At 37.5% G+C, this 20,610-nt stretch overlaps 1 protein-coding gene and 1 non-coding gene across 2 annotated transcripts in view; both read left to right on the plus strand.

Moving 5' to 3' along the window:
* LOC121411842 (E3 ubiquitin-protein ligase PDZRN3-B-like) overlaps positions 1-8,615 on the plus strand; it is a 59,419-nt gene extending 50,804 nt beyond the window's left edge. The window contains 2 exon segments of the mRNA XM_041604714.1: positions 5,647-6,004; positions 6,007-8,615. Of these exon segments, the coding sequence (XP_041460648.1) occupies positions 5,647-6,004; positions 6,007-7,373 (1,725 nt within the window). The 3' untranslated portion in view covers positions 7,374-8,615.
* A 7,656-nt stretch (positions 8,616-16,271) lies between these two features.
* On the plus strand, positions 16,272-16,344 carry TRNAV-CAC. The gene has a single exon. It is a non-coding gene; the product is annotated as a tRNA-Val (tRNA).
* The last annotated feature ends 4,266 nt before the right edge of the window (positions 16,345-20,610 follow it).

Consider the following 20,610-nt stretch of genomic DNA (forward strand, 5'->3'; position numbering starts at 1 on the left):
TTTGTTTGATGCAGCACTGTTGAATGAACACAATCTGCCGAGCCTTTCATTCTAGCCTAGTCACAAGACACTCCCTATATTTTCTCAGACATCTACATGGTCGTCATTGGAAGCTAGATTTATATATATACTAAAATCTTTAACATTTATTAATAAATAAGGCCATTGAGTATCGTCTGTCTGCCACTCAAAGCCCTTTGATCAAAGTTGAATCCATGATTTTTTTTTTACAATGGAAACCCTTTTGAAAAATCATATTAGGCAGCTCATCAGAAAACAACTAATATTCCAGTTATATTCATAAATGAAGAAGGATCTTCTATTACAGTTAATAGTTGAAAAAAAAAAAAATTCTGCATGAACATAACATGGAAGGCACTGATGATGCATACAAAATTATTGTGTCTGGAAAATTGTGCCCTAGAAAGTGATCAGAATATAATTTACAATTCGTATTCAAAACTGCATTGCCAGATGGATTGAAGCTAAGAGGAACAAATTTGTCAAGTCTTGTAGGAAGACTTCATAAATAGACAATATATAGCTGGGAGTATTATATGGATATTTGATAGGGTATTGTTACTCTGTGTGTGATTTAGAAGATGAGTCGTGATAGCGATATGATAGCCTGTTAGATCACCATGGTAATTGGCCATTGTGAGGAGAAAAGGAGGATGAGCCCCATCGTTAAAGAGGTATTATTGGAGTCACTGCCAGTGAGGGAGATGCAGGGATGTGAGATTAGACTGAGGCAAGGGGGTGGGGGAGATGGGGAATGGGAGGAAAGAGAAGAGAAAATGTGGATTAGAAAGCTTATGAAGGAAAGGAATTTAAGGAGGGCAGATGGGAAAGATGAGAACAAAATGACTGAGAAATTAGAGATTTCAAGATAATATAGGCCAGTATTAAAAACAGATCTGTATTAAATTAGTAATGTTCTTCAGAATGGATACACTATCCACAAGATTTTCCTTTGAGGTGATGTTGTCGGCTCTATTTTTAATTGTTGCGTTGTATTATGTTATGGCAGATGAAATACTTACGCCCCCCCCCCCCACCTCCTATCATTGATGTTCAATTCATTTCATCTCCCCAATATGACCCACCCAAGCGAAATCTCTATCTATATATCTCTCTCTGTACATTTATATATATTGTAATATCTACATATTACCACAGGTTTTCAGTCATTATGCTTTTGAAATACTCATCTCCGTCTCCTTCCCGACTTTCACAACTTGAAAGTGGTGATGACTGGTGGACATGTGGGACTATCTACATGTTTATGAGTTTGGATTTTTGTTGGGTTAACATTCCGGGACTTAACCGATTCGCGGGATGCTGCATGGTGGGTGAAATGCGTGGTATGTAAATGTGGAGGATCGGTGCATCCATTCCAGTCAGTCTTGAGGCAACATGGGGGACATTAATTACGAAGGGAAAATATGCCAGCATGTATCACAAAGTGACAGATTATGTTAACAATTCAGAAGGGTATGTGCGTCCTGCATGTTAGAAAGATCCGCGGTACTATAACACAAGCATTGGTGTGGGGAACCAAGGAAATACCATATCATAATGGTAATTATCATGATATTTGTATTTTTTTATTAGTTGTGGAGCCTAAAACAGTGGTATTTCAAAAGTGCTCTGAAGATATATCATAATTAAGAATTTTGGATTTTTGGTTACCCCAAAACAACATACACCTATGATTTTCATTTCCTCTGGAGTCTTCAGGAGGGTTACTGTGGTTCTTGAATTGCTTGGTAAACCAAATCGCTTTTGCATCGTATTGGGTGCCCATTTAATGCCCGGGTGAAGAGTGGCCAATGGAAGTAATTGCATGGTCGATGACCCACATGCTTTTGAGCAAGAAAGCTCTCACACTAAGATTTAGAATGTAATCCAAACAATGCAATTCAAGATAAATCAGCTCCAAATTAAAGTGTACATTAATGCCCTGTTTTATGACAAACAGTCCGAAATTGTGTTATGATTGCGGGTTCAGGAATGCTATGGTGAATATCTTTAGGCACAAAGAGGTATGTAAAGAGAGATTTATTGCCTTTGGGAAAGAAGATGGCTGGAAATACTTTAGTGATAGACAAGTTCAAAAGTTCTGTAACCTCTGATCATCATCATGACAGATATACCATTAATGACAATTTTCCCTACCCCCTCGTTCTGCATTATAACCCCACCCTCGAGTCACTTTTGTCCTCATTATTCCAAAGCTTATAGTATACAGGACCTTTTGCCAATACATGCTTTACTAATATATGACCCCGTTCTCATTACACTTTCTAAAACTAGTTTACTGGAAACCAGTTCAGGAAACCAGTTTGAAAGATCGTTTTGCTAGCGTTCTCATTTGATCTCCCAAAAGTGGTATTCAAAATCACCTCACGTAAAGCGATCTTGTTGCTATGGAAATAGGCCTACTCTAAGTGGAGTACATATTTCGCGCAAAATTTGAAACCACAGCGTAAGCATTCTGCACACATTGTGTGGAGTAGCTTGCTCAAAATGTGTGAAGATCGCTTCCCGAAGAACGGTTGTGTCCTCATGCTAAAATCAATTTAACGAGGCAAAGCGATCTTGAAACCTACATCGCGAGGTGGTTTTGGAATTTCGCTTCGACCGTTTTCATTAGGCCTACATGTTAAACTAGTTTCAACTAAACTAGTTTTAGGAAGGTAGTGTGAATGGTGTCTATGTTTCTTGAAGTTTTTTGCTCCCAAACTGAATGCGGTTAGGTATTTGAGATGGAATCGTGATGGTATCAGAGGGCATTCACACTTGTTCTATTGTCATGTTGGGCTTCCTCTGTCCTCAAAGATAAAGTAAAGGAACATTTTCGTTTGAGGAGGGAAAGGAGTTTATTTGCATTTTTAACTTCTCTCGCCCCAGTACAAATTGATGGCTGTTATTACTGCTCTGACAAAATAGCCTCAAACCATGAGCGATATCGCTTTTCTGCAACAGCCAACGACGACTATTAATTTGTGGCCGAGACGGGAGTGCGATTTCAGCAGTGCCGTGGCGATTTAATCATGCCTGGGATGGTTTGCAGCCAACCATCGACCACAGTCTCATGCTGGCGGTCTCATGCAAGTCAGATGTGTTTGATAGAGGAGTCGCCTTACCCCCGCCCTTTCATTCTGTTGGGAGCCCCTAAAGTGGTGTCACTGTGTAAATTGCCCTCTAAATGCCACATTTTTGTTCTATTTGCTTCGATTTTGTGGGAAATACTGAAGTGACTCATCCTTTTTCATTCCGCCATTTCCAAGAGAGGAATTTGCTTTGCAAACAAGAGAAACTTTTGAAAAACAAAGTTAAGCTGGTCATCTTTTGAGTACTTATTCACGTCGATGATAACACTAGAATTCTGACAAGAGAACAGATGAAATATTGAAATGATACTGAAATTCAAACAGTCTGGAAACCTTAAATTGGGCATTCGATTCTGTCCTTAATTCCACAATCAAGGCTCTTTCTGATCATTTGTCCTTACATTCGCTTTCACATTGATCTTGAGAATTGACCCTTGCTATGGAGAATCAGATTATAAATCAAATCCTGACCTGATCACTTCTCAACCTAGACTTTGAGAAGTTCCAGTGGTGAAAGCTATCCTTCCTCTCCAGTGTCTTTCGGTGAAGATTTATTGTAGACAAACAGGGTCACTTTAGAGATTGAATTCTCAATTCTCATTTGTATACAGCTGATGGTGTAGGAAGGGAAGTGGGATACTTTGTTTATTTCAAGCCTACTGCGGCTACTCATCAAAGATGACCTTGTGCTTAAAAAAAAATCAGATTGTTTGATAACGATATCACTCTCTGGAGGTTGGGAAAGATATAAGTATCTTACCACTGCCATGTGATCATAGAATTGAGCAAAAATGTGATCTTTGTCCTTAGGATATCTTAAACGTGCAAGCACTCATTTTTCACACCTTGAGTTAATTTGGGAAAAGTAATTCAATATGAGATAATACTACTGAATTTCAAGTACAATTAGAATCTATGTATGGTAAAATTGCAAATTACGTGATTATTCTTTAGATGTAGAAATATATATGTGTTAGAGTTTGCTGATAGAATTCACATGAAGTATGTAAAAACTGGCTTCATTCAACTACTCAATTATGTAAAAATGGCTTCATTGAAAGTGTGGAGTGCATTGTGACAGTATAGCGATGTGAGCATTGGACACAAAAAGATGCAATCTCTAACAAATGAGTTTTCATTGCAACATAACAGACAATGAGAAACATTCTGACAATGAGAAACATTCTATTGATTGACGGATGGTGGCAGACTCGGAAAAGGCCTTCACATATCACACACTTTTTTTATCCAACCTTTTTCAGAAAAGGCATAGTATTGTAACACCCCCCTTTTCCCTTCGCTGCAACCATTCACACTTGTGGCACATGTACCAACATCCGCACACCTTCAGCAAATAGCAACTTGACGTCACATCACCCGGGGAGGTATGCGTTTTAGTTGGAGCGATACGAGATGGGTTGGGAGGGAGATGGACGGAGAGAGAGAGGGGATAGAGATGAGACGAGGTATTGAAAATAGCTCCTGATAATACTTTCACCTGGGGAGATATTCTTTTAGATGAGAGATGGAAGGAGGACAAGAGGAGAAAGATTTTAAAAAATGGAATAAACAAGTGAAAGAAAGTGAGGATGAGGGATTGGGACAGAAGAAATGGAGACAAGAATGAAAGGTATGGTTTAAATTCAAATGTTTTTCATTCAAGAGCAAGGACAGAGAGAGATTGATTGATATTAAGAGAGATGGATAGAGAGAAGAGGTGCAGGAGGGACTGATCGAGAAACAAATTTAGGAGAGAAGAAAAAGAGGGACAGATAGAGAAAGAGATACGGGTGTAAAGAAATATTAGAGTAGACAAACAAGATATACAGGGCCATAGGTAATCAAGAGTTGATCAAATCATATTCAAGAAAGAGTAAGATAGCGGACAGACTTCAAACGACAAATGTTGTAGTAAAACGTGGAGAAGACAAGAGAGGAAATGGAATGTGGAGCCAGGTAGGCAGACTGGCAGACAGATATGTGATGCTTTTAGAAGCAGGTAAAAAAAAGAGAGAGAAGATTGCTGGACACATTTCATTTCACCAGCGGATTGTTGACTTGGCCTCTTGTGGGGGCCTAGGATAGGTAATAGGAAAGATGACACAAGAATGCACTTTAGTGGGCCGCCAGCAGGTAGAGTGGAATGTGACAAGAATATGAGATAATAAAGGAGACAAGACATGTTCGTTATGTGTGAAATGTGGTCTTTAGATTGAGAAGTGTTCCCTTGAACTTGTGACAAGAATATTGGGTGCTTATTAAATGACAAGACTTGATATAGTGGATACATGACTTGACTGTATGAATGATGCTAATAGATACATGCAGAAATGTGTCCTTGAAGATGCATGGCCAATGAAACATATTGAAGTGACAGGCAAAATGGCTGCAATTGAGTATTCAATTGATAGTTTGATGTTCAAGATTATTTGTTCCTTAACAGAATGATTAGGTTAGAATTCAAAGAAACATTTTCTTAATTTTCTGTTATTTTCTGTTATATCTTTTCTTGGTATTTTCTGTGCTACAGGAGGGCAGACCTGATGATGATGGCACCACAGATACAGGAACAACCAACACCTCAAACCACCTAGAGAAGGACAGTGGTGTGGGCAGAGCTACAGACGAGAGTACGAGACACGATGAGAGTTCAGATCATGAGATCTTGGTAGATGATGCCAGTATCAACCAGAAGTTCCCTGTGGATACCACTAGCCTGGGCAGCGGGGGTGACCTCAGGTACAGCAACGACAGCTTCACGTCCAACTCAACTGCAGAGCATGACTTCATGGGCCATGAGATATCGGTGGAGGAATGCATGAAGTTCCAAGCAGCTCTGGAGAGCAAATGTGACAATAAGCATTTGAGGAGTGATACCGATGAAAGCATGAGGGAAAAGAGACCAAAGTGATGAGGTTGGGATCGGATTCCATGGATACTACCAGCCAGAGTGGTGATTCGTTGAACCGTCCTTGTCGCAATCGCTTGATCTGTGATCAGCAGGATGAGCTGCAGAAAGAAAGGAGAGTGAATGGTCATGGGGATGTGTGGTTGTCTAATCAATCTCAGGATGAACAATTAGACACTATCCCTTGTCAATGTCCAAGTTCAGAATCAAGTCAAAAGGTGGATAAACCTGAAAAGGACAACTCACACCAACAGCAAAAGGACCTTTCTCCAGAAACCAAAGAAGAAGCCAACAAGGAAAACGGTTTGCCATCAAGCGAGAGGCAACACAGGAGATCCGGCTCAGGATCTGGAAGATCACATAGAGCACCAAGAACTGTTCCTGGTAGTCCAGGTGGAAGGAGCAAATCCTCTTCAAGCTCCAGGGATAGATCAAAGAGCACTAGCAGTTCAGGGTCCACAAAGGGCTCCAGCAAGGACAAGCATTCTAGCCCCAGTAAGGGTGCATCCACAAACAATGGAGAATCAAACCACAAACACCAACAAACACAGCAGCAGCAGGATCATTTAGGACAGCTACCGGGTGCAAAAGCTTATCCACGACGACCTGCTACAAACCCTCATCTCAGAGCGCAGTTCAACCAACGCAGCCCTTATTTTATGCAGCATGATTCTACAAGGACTAATTTATTAAAGCACAATTGGAAAGTTCAGCAGCAAGCATCACAGCTGAAGAGAAGCTTTGATAAGTATGGTAGCATCCAGAGCCTGCAGTCTGTTCCTGGGTATGCTAAGCACTATCGCAGCTATCTCCATCTTATCAATCAGAATGAGGAAAATGCCATGAAATCCCAAAACAATTCACAAAGGAATGTAGAGGGACAGTGGAAGGTCAAGATCCGCAGTGATGGCACACGTTACATCACCAAACGGTCCAGCCGTGACAGACTCCTGAAGGAACGAGCCACCAAGATCCAGGAAGAGCGTGCCGGGATGACAACGGATGATGAAGCAGTCAGCGAGATGAAACTTGGAAGGTACTGGAGCAAGGAGGATCGTAAGCGGCATTTAGAGCGTGCCAGAGATCAGCGAATGAGAAGGGAGTACATGCAGCAGGCTCGTATGGAATGCCTTCAGGAGCTAGAGGAAGACGGCATCTTGAGTGGCGGTGGAGGGAAGAGAGAACCTGACATCGTAGAGCTGAGCCATAGAAAACTCAATAAGAAGAAGGGTCGCAAGATGATGCTTGATGACTTTACCACTGTGCAAGAGATGTTGATTCATGGTTCAAAAGTCAGTCCAGACACAGCTAAAGAGTTCAGTCCTATCTTAAATGTTACTATGGTATGACAGCAGTTCATTTATATATTCTACCTAGTTTTAGTTATGTCTTTCTGTCATGGGAAAATATGGTATGAGCAGCAATGTTTCTATGCATTTTATTGGTATAGCCAGTGACAAAGCTTTACTTCGAATATGAAATATGAATATTCTATTTAAATCAGTCGTCATGTCATATGTGATAAAAGTGAAAACACTTATCTGACACACAAAAAAAGGTCAAAGTTCTTTCAAATTATCCCTGCCTAAAATTTTAATAGCGTAGACAATTGCCTAATTATGAGGTTAATTACGTCTAAGAGTCGATTACAAAAGGTTTCCTTCATTCCCGAGAGATTATGGTAGACTAAAGCTTTAATTTGACCGCATATGACTCAGCGTTCCAAAAGCCAGACCATTCTGATGGGGAAAACTGGCTCCTGTTATATGTGCCAAACATAGGATGGAGGAGTCTAATTGAACGGTTTATATTTATCTCTTATTTCCTGTATTCTGCGAATCAAAGATGGGGGTCTGAAATAATGTAATCAAACGACAAGAAATGATTACCCCTGCCAAATGAAGTTAATTAAATCCTGGCAATGCTTTGAATTTGCTACTGTCATAACCGGGGTATTCGACCATCTGTGTCTCTGAGGGATGATTTATCTGACAGGCGTACCCAGGCGCAGCAGCCTCCTCTCATTAAATCCATCGCGTCTTCTCCTGTCCATCATGGGCATTGTTTATGATTAGACCTACAGCAAAAGGGTGCTATCTATTCAAATGATCCGTACAAATCACTTTAAGCCCGTGATCAGTCCTGAGCAATTGCCGGTATTACAGTCCTAGTAATGGGATGACATCAATTAATGTGTTTGCCTTTGTAAGATGTTAAGTCATTATGAGCCGACTGATAGATCTGTGTGACGATCGCTGTCTCACCAACTTGCACTGTTTTATGAGTTTATTTCTTCTCACGAAGGCTTTCAACTAGCTAAGGTCATCAAGTGTAAAAATATCAACTAGACATATGTTAAATATCAAGAACATACAACATCAATTCTATTTTTCCTGTATCCTTTATCTAGAAAAAAACATGCAAAATTTTATTACATTTTGGTACTAAAAATGCACCTCTTTTTAAAGAAATAGGGATCACAAATAGGGACCAATCTAGAAATATGTAGATTTTTTGGTAAAAACATCTGTATCTGTATAGTTGACTTACTAATCTGTTAAATTTCTTCCTCACGTTTAGAGAGCATGGGAAGATTAGCTAGAAAGCTAGAAGACATTATATATAATTAATGGTTAAGGGAACAGATGTCCGATCTTAGAATATCATGACCGAGAGCTTTTTCCAGAAATGTGTTTTTCTTTCATTATTGTGAAAGAAGGTATAAAGGGAGAGAGAATCCTTTCCTATGTCTTGCTTGCTCTGAGGTCAAAAATCTAGATTTCTTTCTCGAAGGTTAAAAACAAAGTTAAGGGGATGGAAGCTTAGCGAGTAGAAACAAGGTGTCCGGGAGGATGGTAAAACGATTGCTGGAAGGGATGCGAGGAAACGTGACACTATTCAATCTTGTCATAGAGGAATGGAGACGGAGAATTGCCTTTTGTACGTTCTTCCGATCAATCATCCGCTCTCTGCTTTCACCAAAAAGAGATGAACAATAGAGGGAAAGGTTAGGTGGGTGGAGATTGGATGATAAATAGGACAGGCAAATAAAAGGTGCAGAAAAAGGGGGGAAATGAACATGGAAATCTGGAATTGACACATCTGGAATGAAGACAGATTGGGAAAGAAGGGGGCGTTTAAGATTACCCCCCCCCCCCCCCCCCCTCCCCCTTTCCCCCAGTCAACTTTGAAAAAGATTTACAATGTTATGACTGAAAAAATCATGGCTTAAATCTTTGAAACTAAGTAATAAACAGTTCATTAATTTTAATGATTCTGTACATTTGTTTGAACTCCTGGGTTATATAGTGGTTTGGCTTCTTACTTCATAATGCCCTTTACCTAGTAACCTAAGCACTATTGGTTTGAACATTTGTGTAAACTTTATAAGTATTTTTCCGTGGTTTGGAAACTTCAAGTATTTCTAAAGCTGCCAATACCCCAAAATGAGAGAGTGAAAATTGATTATTATTTTCTCATATTGCTTTAATTGATTTAAAATAAAATATTTAGGAATGATATATTTTGTATAACTCTGATCTTTATTGATGTAATAATTCCAATCATTATGACACTGTGTAGATGTAGCCAAAGTGCTGATTATGATTTTGTTATGTTATTATGACAGTATTTATATTATTTTGTGCCAAATGTGAACAGACTTCAAACTACACTCCTGCACCGGTAGTTTTGATCAACTGTAGCAATAGACAAGCATGTTCCAATGTATGTATATTTGAAGTAAAAACAAAAAACAAACATGTATGTGGTCGTTTCTAGTCCCCATACCTCGTTTTGCCAAGTGCGATTTTGCTATTGTTTGTCCGGTTTTTAGACTAGATGGAAAAAAAAGATATATGATTATTTATTCAAATTTGCCTCTTGTTGTCTTCTTATGCATACTATCAACTTTTTTTATACACTTGATATTCCAGTGTGTATGCTTTCTTATATTTGAAAATATATCTAATTATGCATGGACATTGAAGGTTGATGTCTCTAGTGAATGTTAGGGTGACAGTGGATGTGTATGAAAGTGTATATCTATTTGTACAGTCTTGTAAAAATGTGTATTACAGAATGGAAAAAAAAGTCAAATTATAATAAATCTATTACAGCTATTTCAATATTATATAGTAATGATATGGAGACCGGTTCAGTGTGTCTTTATGATGTGACGATACAGCCTTGTGCTGTACGGTGAGGGATGATTACAGAAATGTTGAGGTGATCAACTTTTAATAGTTAAATGTTCAATAATTTGTGAATTTCTTTGTGATTCTGCGTCCTATTAATGGGATCGATGCTCATTTATTGACATGAAATGGGCATGAAAATTCTGACTCACAAAAAAGAAGTGCTTGTATTTATTTTTCAAAAAGCAGAGTATTTGTTTTTAAAAGTCCTTCGAGGTTACTGTTTTCCTGTTGCTTGCCGCATTCTTCAAAGTTTCAGATTGTAATTGACATGTAACGATAGATGTATCAAGTCCTTTGAGACATTTCATTCTTCTAAAAAAATAAATAGAATAAAACGATTTGATTGTATTTATGTCTTTCATTGTCTTAGAGGGTTAAGCATCACTGTCACACATTATTTTCCTATTTCACATATCTCAGCAAATATTGTAGAATGTCAGACAATTCTCTCACTTGTTATATTCTAATCACTTCTGTGTAAATGCCAACTAAGATCAGTTGATATGAAACTTCTCAAAATCTAACGAAAAGCTTTTGGAGTAATCCCCAGAATCTCTAGTGTGTATTTGCAGAAAGATACCAGACAAGAAGTTTCCTGCATTTTCAATCTACTTCCCTTCATATTCCTGTATCATGTTGCAGTTAGATGTGCCGTAAACTTGTCATAGGTGCGTTTTTAGAAAGGTACCGCTCAAACTAATATGATAGTGGAGATTCTCTCTGCACTTCCCGTGAGCCAGGAGTTAGTAATGTAGCACGTAAGAAGTAAAGAGGTAGAATCTCCCTGCTTTTCATCTCACGCACATCCTCAATTGGTATTGATTTCATGGCCTAGGTGTGACGTTAATCACCAATGGCGGTGCTGGTCCTCCTGTTTGCTGAAAAAATCATCTTCCAGAATTTGACTGGAAGGTATTTGCCACCAACTGCATTTAGAGTTACCGGCTCAAGATTTTCTCTCTCCCTTCCCCGAGATGGGTTTGCGAATTGGCGAGAAAATCGCGGTGTTGGGGAGCTGGTGGCTGCATTTTTCCTTGCCATATTGACGCAAGGGAGAACGGGGTTCGGCAGGTAAATATCAAGTGTGTGTGTGGACTGTGATGAAAGCATTCATGGATAACGAAGGTCATGGAAGATGACCCAAAGTAGTAGTGAAAATTAGCCGCTCGTACCTCCACCGTCGTCCTTTGGTAAATTTGAGGGATGAGACGCCTCGTATTTGAGCAAAATGGTGGTTAAATTGATTTTTATAGAGCAGATTATTTGTGAATTGGGATCATATTATTCAGACAGTGATAGGGGATGAAGGGCAATGGAAGAAGATGATGTATCAAGTCCAATGCCAAGTTCAGTGTACTTTTCCTTTCTCTCTTGAATAGAGAGAGGGACGAGTATGCGGAGGGATTTTTATGTATTTTTACGTGTTTGCACAAGGACAAGCACAACACATTTTCACATTGTGCATTTGATATAAATGTTTAATCTATATTATAATGTTTGTTGTTTTATTGTAAAGTTTAATTATGGAATACTTTAAGAAACTTGTAAACCTGTACAGAGAAAGATGATGAATTAAAATACTTCACCAAAAGAAAAGGAAAGAAAAATGTCTAAATTTCAATCATTATGTCTGAATATGATTTGTTTTCCTAGCTCATATTACAATGTCCATTGGAGAAAACTGATGCAAATGAATGTAAAAGAGAAATACAAAGTGGCAACGAGTGAAAATGAAAGGAGAGAGGATCAGGGAATGACCGAATGATTGATTTTATGTTGTTTATGATTGAAATCATGGTGTCACCAAGAATTTCCATTAGATTAAAAAACAAAGAAATACATAAAAAGATTTTAAAACAAAATTTGATCAGAGCCAATACTAAAGAGATAAAAAAATTGCCCTGAGCTTGTTTAATTGGAAAATATTTTTGATTTTTGCATGAATCGGCATAAATAATGAATATTTGTTTTTTATTATGCAGTGGGTGATGTGTGTGCCAATTTTTCGTTGCAAACACAAGATGGACATCCAAGATCTTCAGGGAGCAAAATCAGCATCCCCCTGGCTGTGAAATGGGTCTAAATTACTTGGCTCTATTAAAGTAAAGTTTGTTTGATGTAGTTTCTCAGAAGAGCATGAAAAGTCTTGTCAGGTTGAATGAACAGCTCTGCTTGTACATAATAAAAATGTGGGAGAAAGTAGCTTTATTGATATTTTGTACCACAGCAGATGCAAACAGTTCATTACATTGTCTTCTAATTTTCAGATAGATTGCCCCTTGTTTAATTTTCCTCCTGTCTATTGGTCATGGCTAATCTTGTAGAGAAAAAATCCACATCGAAGGGAAGGGTAGATTGCAAGAATCTATTCAATATAGGAAAAATCTAAGAGCACCCAAGTCAATTATTGGAGTATATAAGACAAGGAAAGAAGTCACCGCTTATCAGTTCTCCGTTAGTGGCACATTTCCACAACAATGAGTCCCCTAAGCTCAACTTACCCCGCCTTCCCCTTATATTAGGAAACCATTAAAGGGATGGTCCAGGCTGGATATATTTATATTTCAATAGAGTAAAATTCACAAAGCAAAATGCTGGAAATTTGATCAAAATCGGATAACAAAAAACAAAGTTATTGAATTCTAAAGATTTTGCATTATTCCAGTTCAACAGTTCTAGGCATGTCTTTATGAATATTCATTGGTTGGGCTGATGATGTCATATCCCCACTAGTTCTTTTGTATTTTATTATATGAAATTAGGTTTATTCCAAAAAAATTTACCAAGAACTAAAACAATTAGATTGACAACTGAAACTGCATTAGTTATTTACTACTGCAACTTCATCATAATGGAGACACATTTACACTTGTATGAAAAAATGAAACAATTATGATTTCATGTAATAACATAAGAAAAGGGAAAGTGGGAATGTGACATCATCAGCCCACCTAATGAATGTTCATGACAATGTGCATATAACTGTTTTCACAAAATATTGATAGACTTTAAAATTCATTAGCTATTTATTATGCGATTTTGCTGAAATTTTTCAATTTTTACTCTGTGAATTTTACTCTATTTATTTAGATATAAATATTTTCAGCCCGGACCATCCCTTTGAATTTGTAGCAGAGGCTATCACATCCAATGCTCATGCTTTGAAAATCTGCTGATATCATGAATCATCTTTGAGTTTCTGAGGTTAATTCTTGTTCTAATTTTCATGAGTAAACCTTTGTGATAACCTCCATTAAATTTGATGAATGGAGAGAAGCCATTATACTCAGAATTTTTTTTAATTTCATTTACCTCAAATCTGGTAATATATTTTACAGACTAACTTACCAAAAGTACCAGCAAGATGGCTAGCTTCACTAATAAGAAAGATTATATCTATAGTGCAAGTAGTGGGTACAGTATCACAATGAAGAACGTGATTTCTTTTTTTTATTACAGTAGTTCGTCCTGGGATAAGAAATATCATACATGTATCTCCAAAGAGAGTCTATTGTTGATATTCTGGAAACATGAGATTGTCAAAATTGATAACTGATATGTCACTGAGTATTCACTTCCACAAATTAATTTCACTGATGCCAGTTGGTTGTAGAGAATGGGAGCTTAGTGGAAATCAGTTTCAAAGAAATTGGTCTGGTTCCAAATTACAAAAAAGTCTTTTGAGAGCAGTCGAACTAATTGATTAAACACAAAATGATCAGAGTTTGTACAGATAATGAGTTAATTTACTCTTATGTTAATTAGGGTAGCAAGGTTCCTGAATTACAGTCTATATATGAATCTTGGTAGATAGTCTAATGTTAAAAAAAAAGTCTGTTATTCCAATCTAAGTCTAATGTAATCTGAGTCTGATGTTATTCTGAGCTTGCAATGACATTGCAGAATTTATTCATTTATTTATTTATCTATTTTTAATTATTTACTTATTATTTATTGTCTCATCTGCATAGCAGAGTGAGACTATAGGCGCCGCTTTTTCCGATGGCAACGACGACGGCGGTGTCCACACCAAATCTTAACCTGAGGTTAAGTTTTTGAAATGACAGCATAACTTAGAAAGTATATGGACCAAGTTCATGAAACTTGGCCATGAGGTTAATCAAGTATTACTGAAAATCCTGCCCGAGTTTCATGTCACATGACCAAGGTCAAAGGTCATTTAGGGTCAATGAACTTAGACCATGTTGGGGGAATCAACATCAAAATCTTAACCTAAGGTTAAGTTTTTGAAATGTCATCATAACTTAGAAAATATATGGACCTAGTTCATGAAACTTATACATAAGGTTAATCAAGTATCACTGAACATCCTGCATGAGTTTGACGTCACATGACGAAGGTCAAAGGTCACTTAGGGTCAATGAACTTTGGCCGAATTGGGGGTATCTGTTGAATTACCATCATAACTTTGAAAGTTTATGGATCTGATTCATGAAACTTGGACATAATAGTAATCAAGTATTACTGAACATCCTGTGCAAGTTTCAGGTCAGATGATCAAGGTCAAAGGTCATTTGTGGTCAATGAACTTTGGCCAAATTGGGGTATTTGTTGAATTACCATCATATCTCTGTAAGTGTATTGGTCTAGTTCATAAAACGTGGAAATAAGAGTAACCAGGTATCACTGAACATCTTGTGCGAGTTATTGTAGTTTTCAAAGTCAGCACTGCTGCTATATTGAATCGTGTGATGCAGGTGAGACCGCCAGAGGCATTCCACTTGTTTGTTTATTTATTTATTCATTCATTTCGTTTTGTTTACCCAGGGTAAGCCCATCAGTGGACTAAGCACTGTTTCTTCGGGGCCCTGATTACTACACTCTTAAAAAAGTTGGGCAAAAAAAATTGGTCTGGTTCCAAAATACAGAAAAGTCTTTAGAGAATTGAGAGCTCCCAAGTTTTAACCATCACTGGGCAACATACTGTCCACTCACCTATTGGTTAAAATCTGTCCAGATTGGGTAAGGAAACAACTAATAACTAGGTAAAAGATTTGCTCCATTGGATAATAATTGCCCAGAATATATATACCCGATATATGTAATTTTACCAACATACATTACCCAACACATTGGACAGTATGTTTTTAAGTGTGTAGGTTTATTTTGACAATGGGGGTGTTTCAGTTCAATTCTTTCAATGTGTCGATGTTGTCACAATGTAATGGAAATTCTTTACTCCGCTTGTGTCCTGTCAAGTGCATGTTTTTATGAATGGCTTTGTAAGTATCAAAGGGAAAGGTATGTGAGATGGCATTCAAGTGTATGGAATTGTTTTGAGACAAATTTAAGACTAACATTGGATCTGATTAATTCTATGGTTGCTAATTCAACAGGTGATTGCTTTTGTGTTTGAGTGCATAAAGACTACAAGGGAATGTCTAGATGGGGAGTTGGATTTTGGTTCAGAAGAATAGAAGGAATTTTTTTTTTTAATATGGAATTAGGTTTAGAAGTATACAGGTAATTTGTATTGGTTTAAAAGGAGAGAAGAATTTTTGATTAGGCATTTTTTGGTAAAGGGACAGTACTGAAAGTATACAGAGGATTGTAAAGAGTTCAGAAAGACTGCAGTAAGAGAGCATTTTTGTCAGAGAACTTTGGCATCAAGGACCCTCCTGATTTTGTCTGAATCTGGAGTGTGTAGAAGCACAAGTCACAGGGATTGGTTCAGGGCCATATAACAGGCAAGCATGGCTATTCTCTCCCTATGGACAGCAAGGAAGCATATTTCAGGAAGAAGAGGCTTTGGTAGCACCTTTGTTTCACCAGAACTGTAAGTTACAGTAATGTACCATTTCAATTGTTTTAATTTTGATATTTGTACTTTGAAAGGAATTGCATATCAGGGTTTTTCGCAAGCACTATGCAGATGCTTTCTAATTCCTTTGAAAATGCAAGTCGAATCACAATGAACAGTTGAGAGTTTTTTTTTGCCAAAGTTGGTGGACCAGGACAGCAGATCGTCCAAGGATTTGGACCAGACAAAAATTGCAAAGATGTCTTTTGTCCAGAGTCCAGGATACCGGTGTGGTGGCTCAGTTGGTAGAGCGTCCGTCTCACAACCGGGAGGTCGGGGGTTCAAACCCCGGCCGCATCAGACCAAAAGACGTTAAAAGATGGGAGTTGCTGCTACCCTGTTTGGCGTTCAACAATTAAAGGGATAGAGCCTCGTCGATCTGGCGCTGCATGGTGGCTGCCGGGCCCACGATCAATTGGGCAAAGCAAATTTTCGGAGTATTTCATTTCATGTCTATTTCGAACAATAAATTATGGATTTTCATTTCATTTTTCATTTTCATGACGTTGTCCAATGATTATCTGATTTGACAAAGGCTGTTTTAAGGTCCTCTAACAAAGATTCTCTATATTTTAGTTATATCGAGGTTTTTTACGTGACTGCTAAGAAAGCACGAAAGCCTGAGAGCAAGCAACCAGGGGACCGACGGCTTAAGGTCCTCTCCGATAATGGTAATGAGGATAAATGCCTTATCAAAGGGCACTAGCGCACCACTTGGGAATCGAACCCCGGTCACCGGAATCCGAAACCCCCACTCTACCGACTGAGCCATCACCCCCCATCTACGTGGTGATTGCGAACACTCCCCTATCTACAAGTTTACAAACTGGGGAAGTGTTGGAAAGGAGCAGGGTCAAGCTGCTTTCCTTTGATCTCATGCTCGACACCAACGATAACTTGTGTTTTGGGACCCGTAACACAAAGCTTAGCAATGATCGTAGAACATTCTTCTATGATTGATTCCATTGACTACAATGTACAATCAATCATGAAAATCAAGTGCAAGATTAATCGCTAACCTTTGTGTTACGGGACCCAGATCTGCCTCTGTAATAAGGTGGTTAAAAAAAAGCATGGATGATAAGTGTTTAAAACTCACATATCAGAAAATTGTCCCTTTTAATGAACAAATGTGTAATGTGTTTCATGAGTGAATGCAAACTGATTTGATTTCATACTATTTCAATTGCAAAAAATTACAAAAGAAAAAGATTAGAGAGTCAAAAGGGGCCTAAGCTTTCGATCCTAGCAGAATCTTTGTAGGAGGCAAAAAAAAAAAAAAGCAGAAACAGCACAAGCAAAGTATGTTTAACATATGAGAAGATTGTAAATAATTCATGGATTAAATGTCAGGACATTGTAATGTACGCAGATGAACAGAACATTGTGAAATCGTCATGTCGGTGCAAGAATGCCCTTAGCAGCATGCATAAGGGCATTACATAAGGGCGTTTCTTCACCAATGGGGTGCGCAAGAAAGTTTTGCTAAGGGCGTTCTTGCACCGACACAATGAAATATCAAATTTTTGTAAGAATCTGATTTTCTAATAGACCTTGCCCTCACCTACTACAGCTATGAAAATAAGAAATACAAATATAAACTTTGGATATGGCTTTTTTTATCCAAACTGCTTTGAATCTTTTTCACCCTTCAGTTTCCATGTTGAGAAATGTAAAACCCCATGGCTCAGCCATATTAACAATGCTCTCTGACCAAGGATACAGTGTATTGAAATGACCAATATCAAAAATTTCTCAAGCTCCCCACCCTCTCCTCAGCTTCTGCCCCTTATGGCCACTACATTTTTCAAAGTATAGTTTAAAGCTAAATGATAGTAGTTGCAGTAAAACATTCATTTCATGAGAAAGTCTGTAAAACTGAAGCAAATCACTGATTATTATAATAAAGTCATTTAAGTTCAGCAATAATTTGTGATAAAAGTTTTTTATGCATGCCATCTTGAATATGCCTATAATGTCATGTCCCCACTTTTTCTTATCTTATTTACGTGACATCATAATTATTGTAGTAGTCAATCTAAATATATATCCATTTAGGATAAATTCTATTACATCTAATCTCATATAATGAAATACAAAGAAATAAGTGGGTATTTGACATCCGGCGCAGATCCAGTCGAATTAGACACAATACAAGTCTAATCAGGATTCATCTGCCCCTGATCATCAACTTGCTAATTGCATATTCATAAGGACATGCATAGAACTATATCACCAAAGCATGCAAAACTTTGAATCTTCATAACTTTCTTATCCCTCATCTAATTTTCAGTGTTTTGCTTGGTTTTACTTTATATACAGCGCGTATCAAAAAAAAGTTTACACATAGAAATAATCATGTATTATGTTATCCTGAATCTTTTTCCACATTTAAACATTGGTAAAGATCTCTTTTTAAGTAAACGATGATATAACTGCTGAAAAATCTTTCGGCTTGAGTCAGCACCACTTTTGAAGTTTGTGAAAAATGATTTGCACAGAAATTGGAAATAGATTATATGAATAAAAGTAAACATTCATCATGAAGAACACATGGAGGAAGATTAATTTCTTTTTACCTTGCCCAAAGCATTTCATAGAGTGCCATTACATCCCTGTCCCCCCCCCCACGAAGCAAGGCCATCGTGATGATATCTGCTTTATGCAAAGCTGTAATTCAAATGAAATAGTTTAGGCTTGATTTTCCTTCTGTTAATCATTGTCAAGCTGGAGAAAAGTGTGGAGAAACAGGCATTAAATGAAATAGAAATGTAAACCCACTTTAAATATTAAAAACCAAGTGAAAAAAAAATGCTGTAGATGTCTGAAATAAACTTTGTTTACATTCAGTTATGTCTTCAGATTCACCTGGCACAAAAAGGTAAAGGTTGTGCTCACCTAGGGTTAAAATGTTCATTTGGCTGGCAAGAATATACATGAAAAAGTTATCCCCATTTTGTATATTTTTCAATTCCCAGGACTTTTTCTCAAAGTGTAAACTTTTTATTGATATGCACTGTATATTAGTGAAGCTAGAGTCAGCAAAGCTGCTTTATGAAAATGTGTTATGCAGGCAAGACTACCATAGGTGTTTGTGTATCTTCATATTCAATCAGTATGCACATTTTTTTTTTTTTGGGGGGGAGAAATTTTCTATGCATAGATACTGATATTACGTATAAGGTACCGGTATGTAAAAAATTTAATAGTTCCGATAAACGTAACACTATGAGGAGCATATCTACATTCTTAATTAAGCCATCATGTTTTTTTTTTAGCGAACTGTAATAACTATTTAAACCATTAAACCTTGGAGCTAATAGCTCTATGATTAAACATTGTTTCATGATCTTAGACTTATCTATATAGGGTATGAAGTTAAGCCGTAACTGTATTTTTGCACCCATTCTTTAAATCATTGATGGAACATGAAGATATTAACTATTGAAGCTCAGTCCATCCCTAATTTTGTTACAGGTCTTCAAACAGTAGCGGACCGTGACCCGGAGGAGACAAAGCATTGGGGGGGGGCACTGCATGGTTTGTGAACTCTCCTCCGGGTCACGACTGTCTTCAAATAATCTTAAAGGGGAATCCAGCCTTGGCCATAAAATGTTGTATTGGGGAGGAGAAAAATAAATTAAACAGAATGGTGAAAGTTTGAAAGAAATCCTACAAGCAATAAGTTATAGCTGCATTAAAATTGAGATCACTAATATTATGTAGCTTTCAAATTGGCAACTGGGTAAGTAAATTAAGACAAGGGGCAAGGACAACTTTCCCATAGGCCATGTACTTTATTATCAGGGATTTGTGGTTTTCTCCTAAGTACCCATTCCCATGGGCAGAGCTGCCAACCTGAAAAGGAACATTTCAGTATGTTTGAAGCTGAAAATCAGTATTTCGGTGAGGAAATCAGTATTTTAAAAAAATACCATAGGACCACACATACAACTGATACTTTAAAAATCAGTATTTTACATGAAACTATCAGTATTCTTCTCACTTTTCAGTACTAAATACTGAAAATCAGTACTACTTGGCAGCTCTGCATGGGGCAGTAATCTAAATATAACCCAGGTAGTAGATTGTTTTATGTCCTCATGAAAGAAAAATATAATTTGAAATAAAACTTTTGGGAAAAATTACATTCTAGCCATAATATGTATTGGAGTACATGGAAGAGTACTTGCCTTACATCACTATGCCATCCCATACATGGCCAATTTGAAGTCTCCATGGGTATAGTGATTACCAATATTTACAACTTTTAAAAATTCATAACTTTCTTGTTGGTTGTCCAATATTGTTCAAACTTTCACCTATCAACTTGTCTGATTTTTCTTTTCCTTTTAATTTTTTTTTTTATTTGGGTTGGATTCCCTTTAATCTGGAGGCCCGTTTCATAAAGCTGTTCGTAGATCAAGAGTGACTTTAGGAACGACTGGTGAACCTTTCTTACATGCTAAACCGTCACCAGTGTTGCTCTTAAGTTGCTCTTAATTTACGTACATCTTTATGAAACATCCACCAGGACATTAATCTTTTTTTGTTAGGAAAACCCTA

This window comes from Lytechinus variegatus, chromosome 3, assembly GCF_018143015.1.
Source record: "Lytechinus variegatus isolate NC3 chromosome 3, Lvar_3.0, whole genome shotgun sequence".
NCBI classification, from domain to species: Eukaryota; Metazoa; Echinodermata; class Echinoidea; order Temnopleuroida; family Toxopneustidae; genus Lytechinus; species Lytechinus variegatus.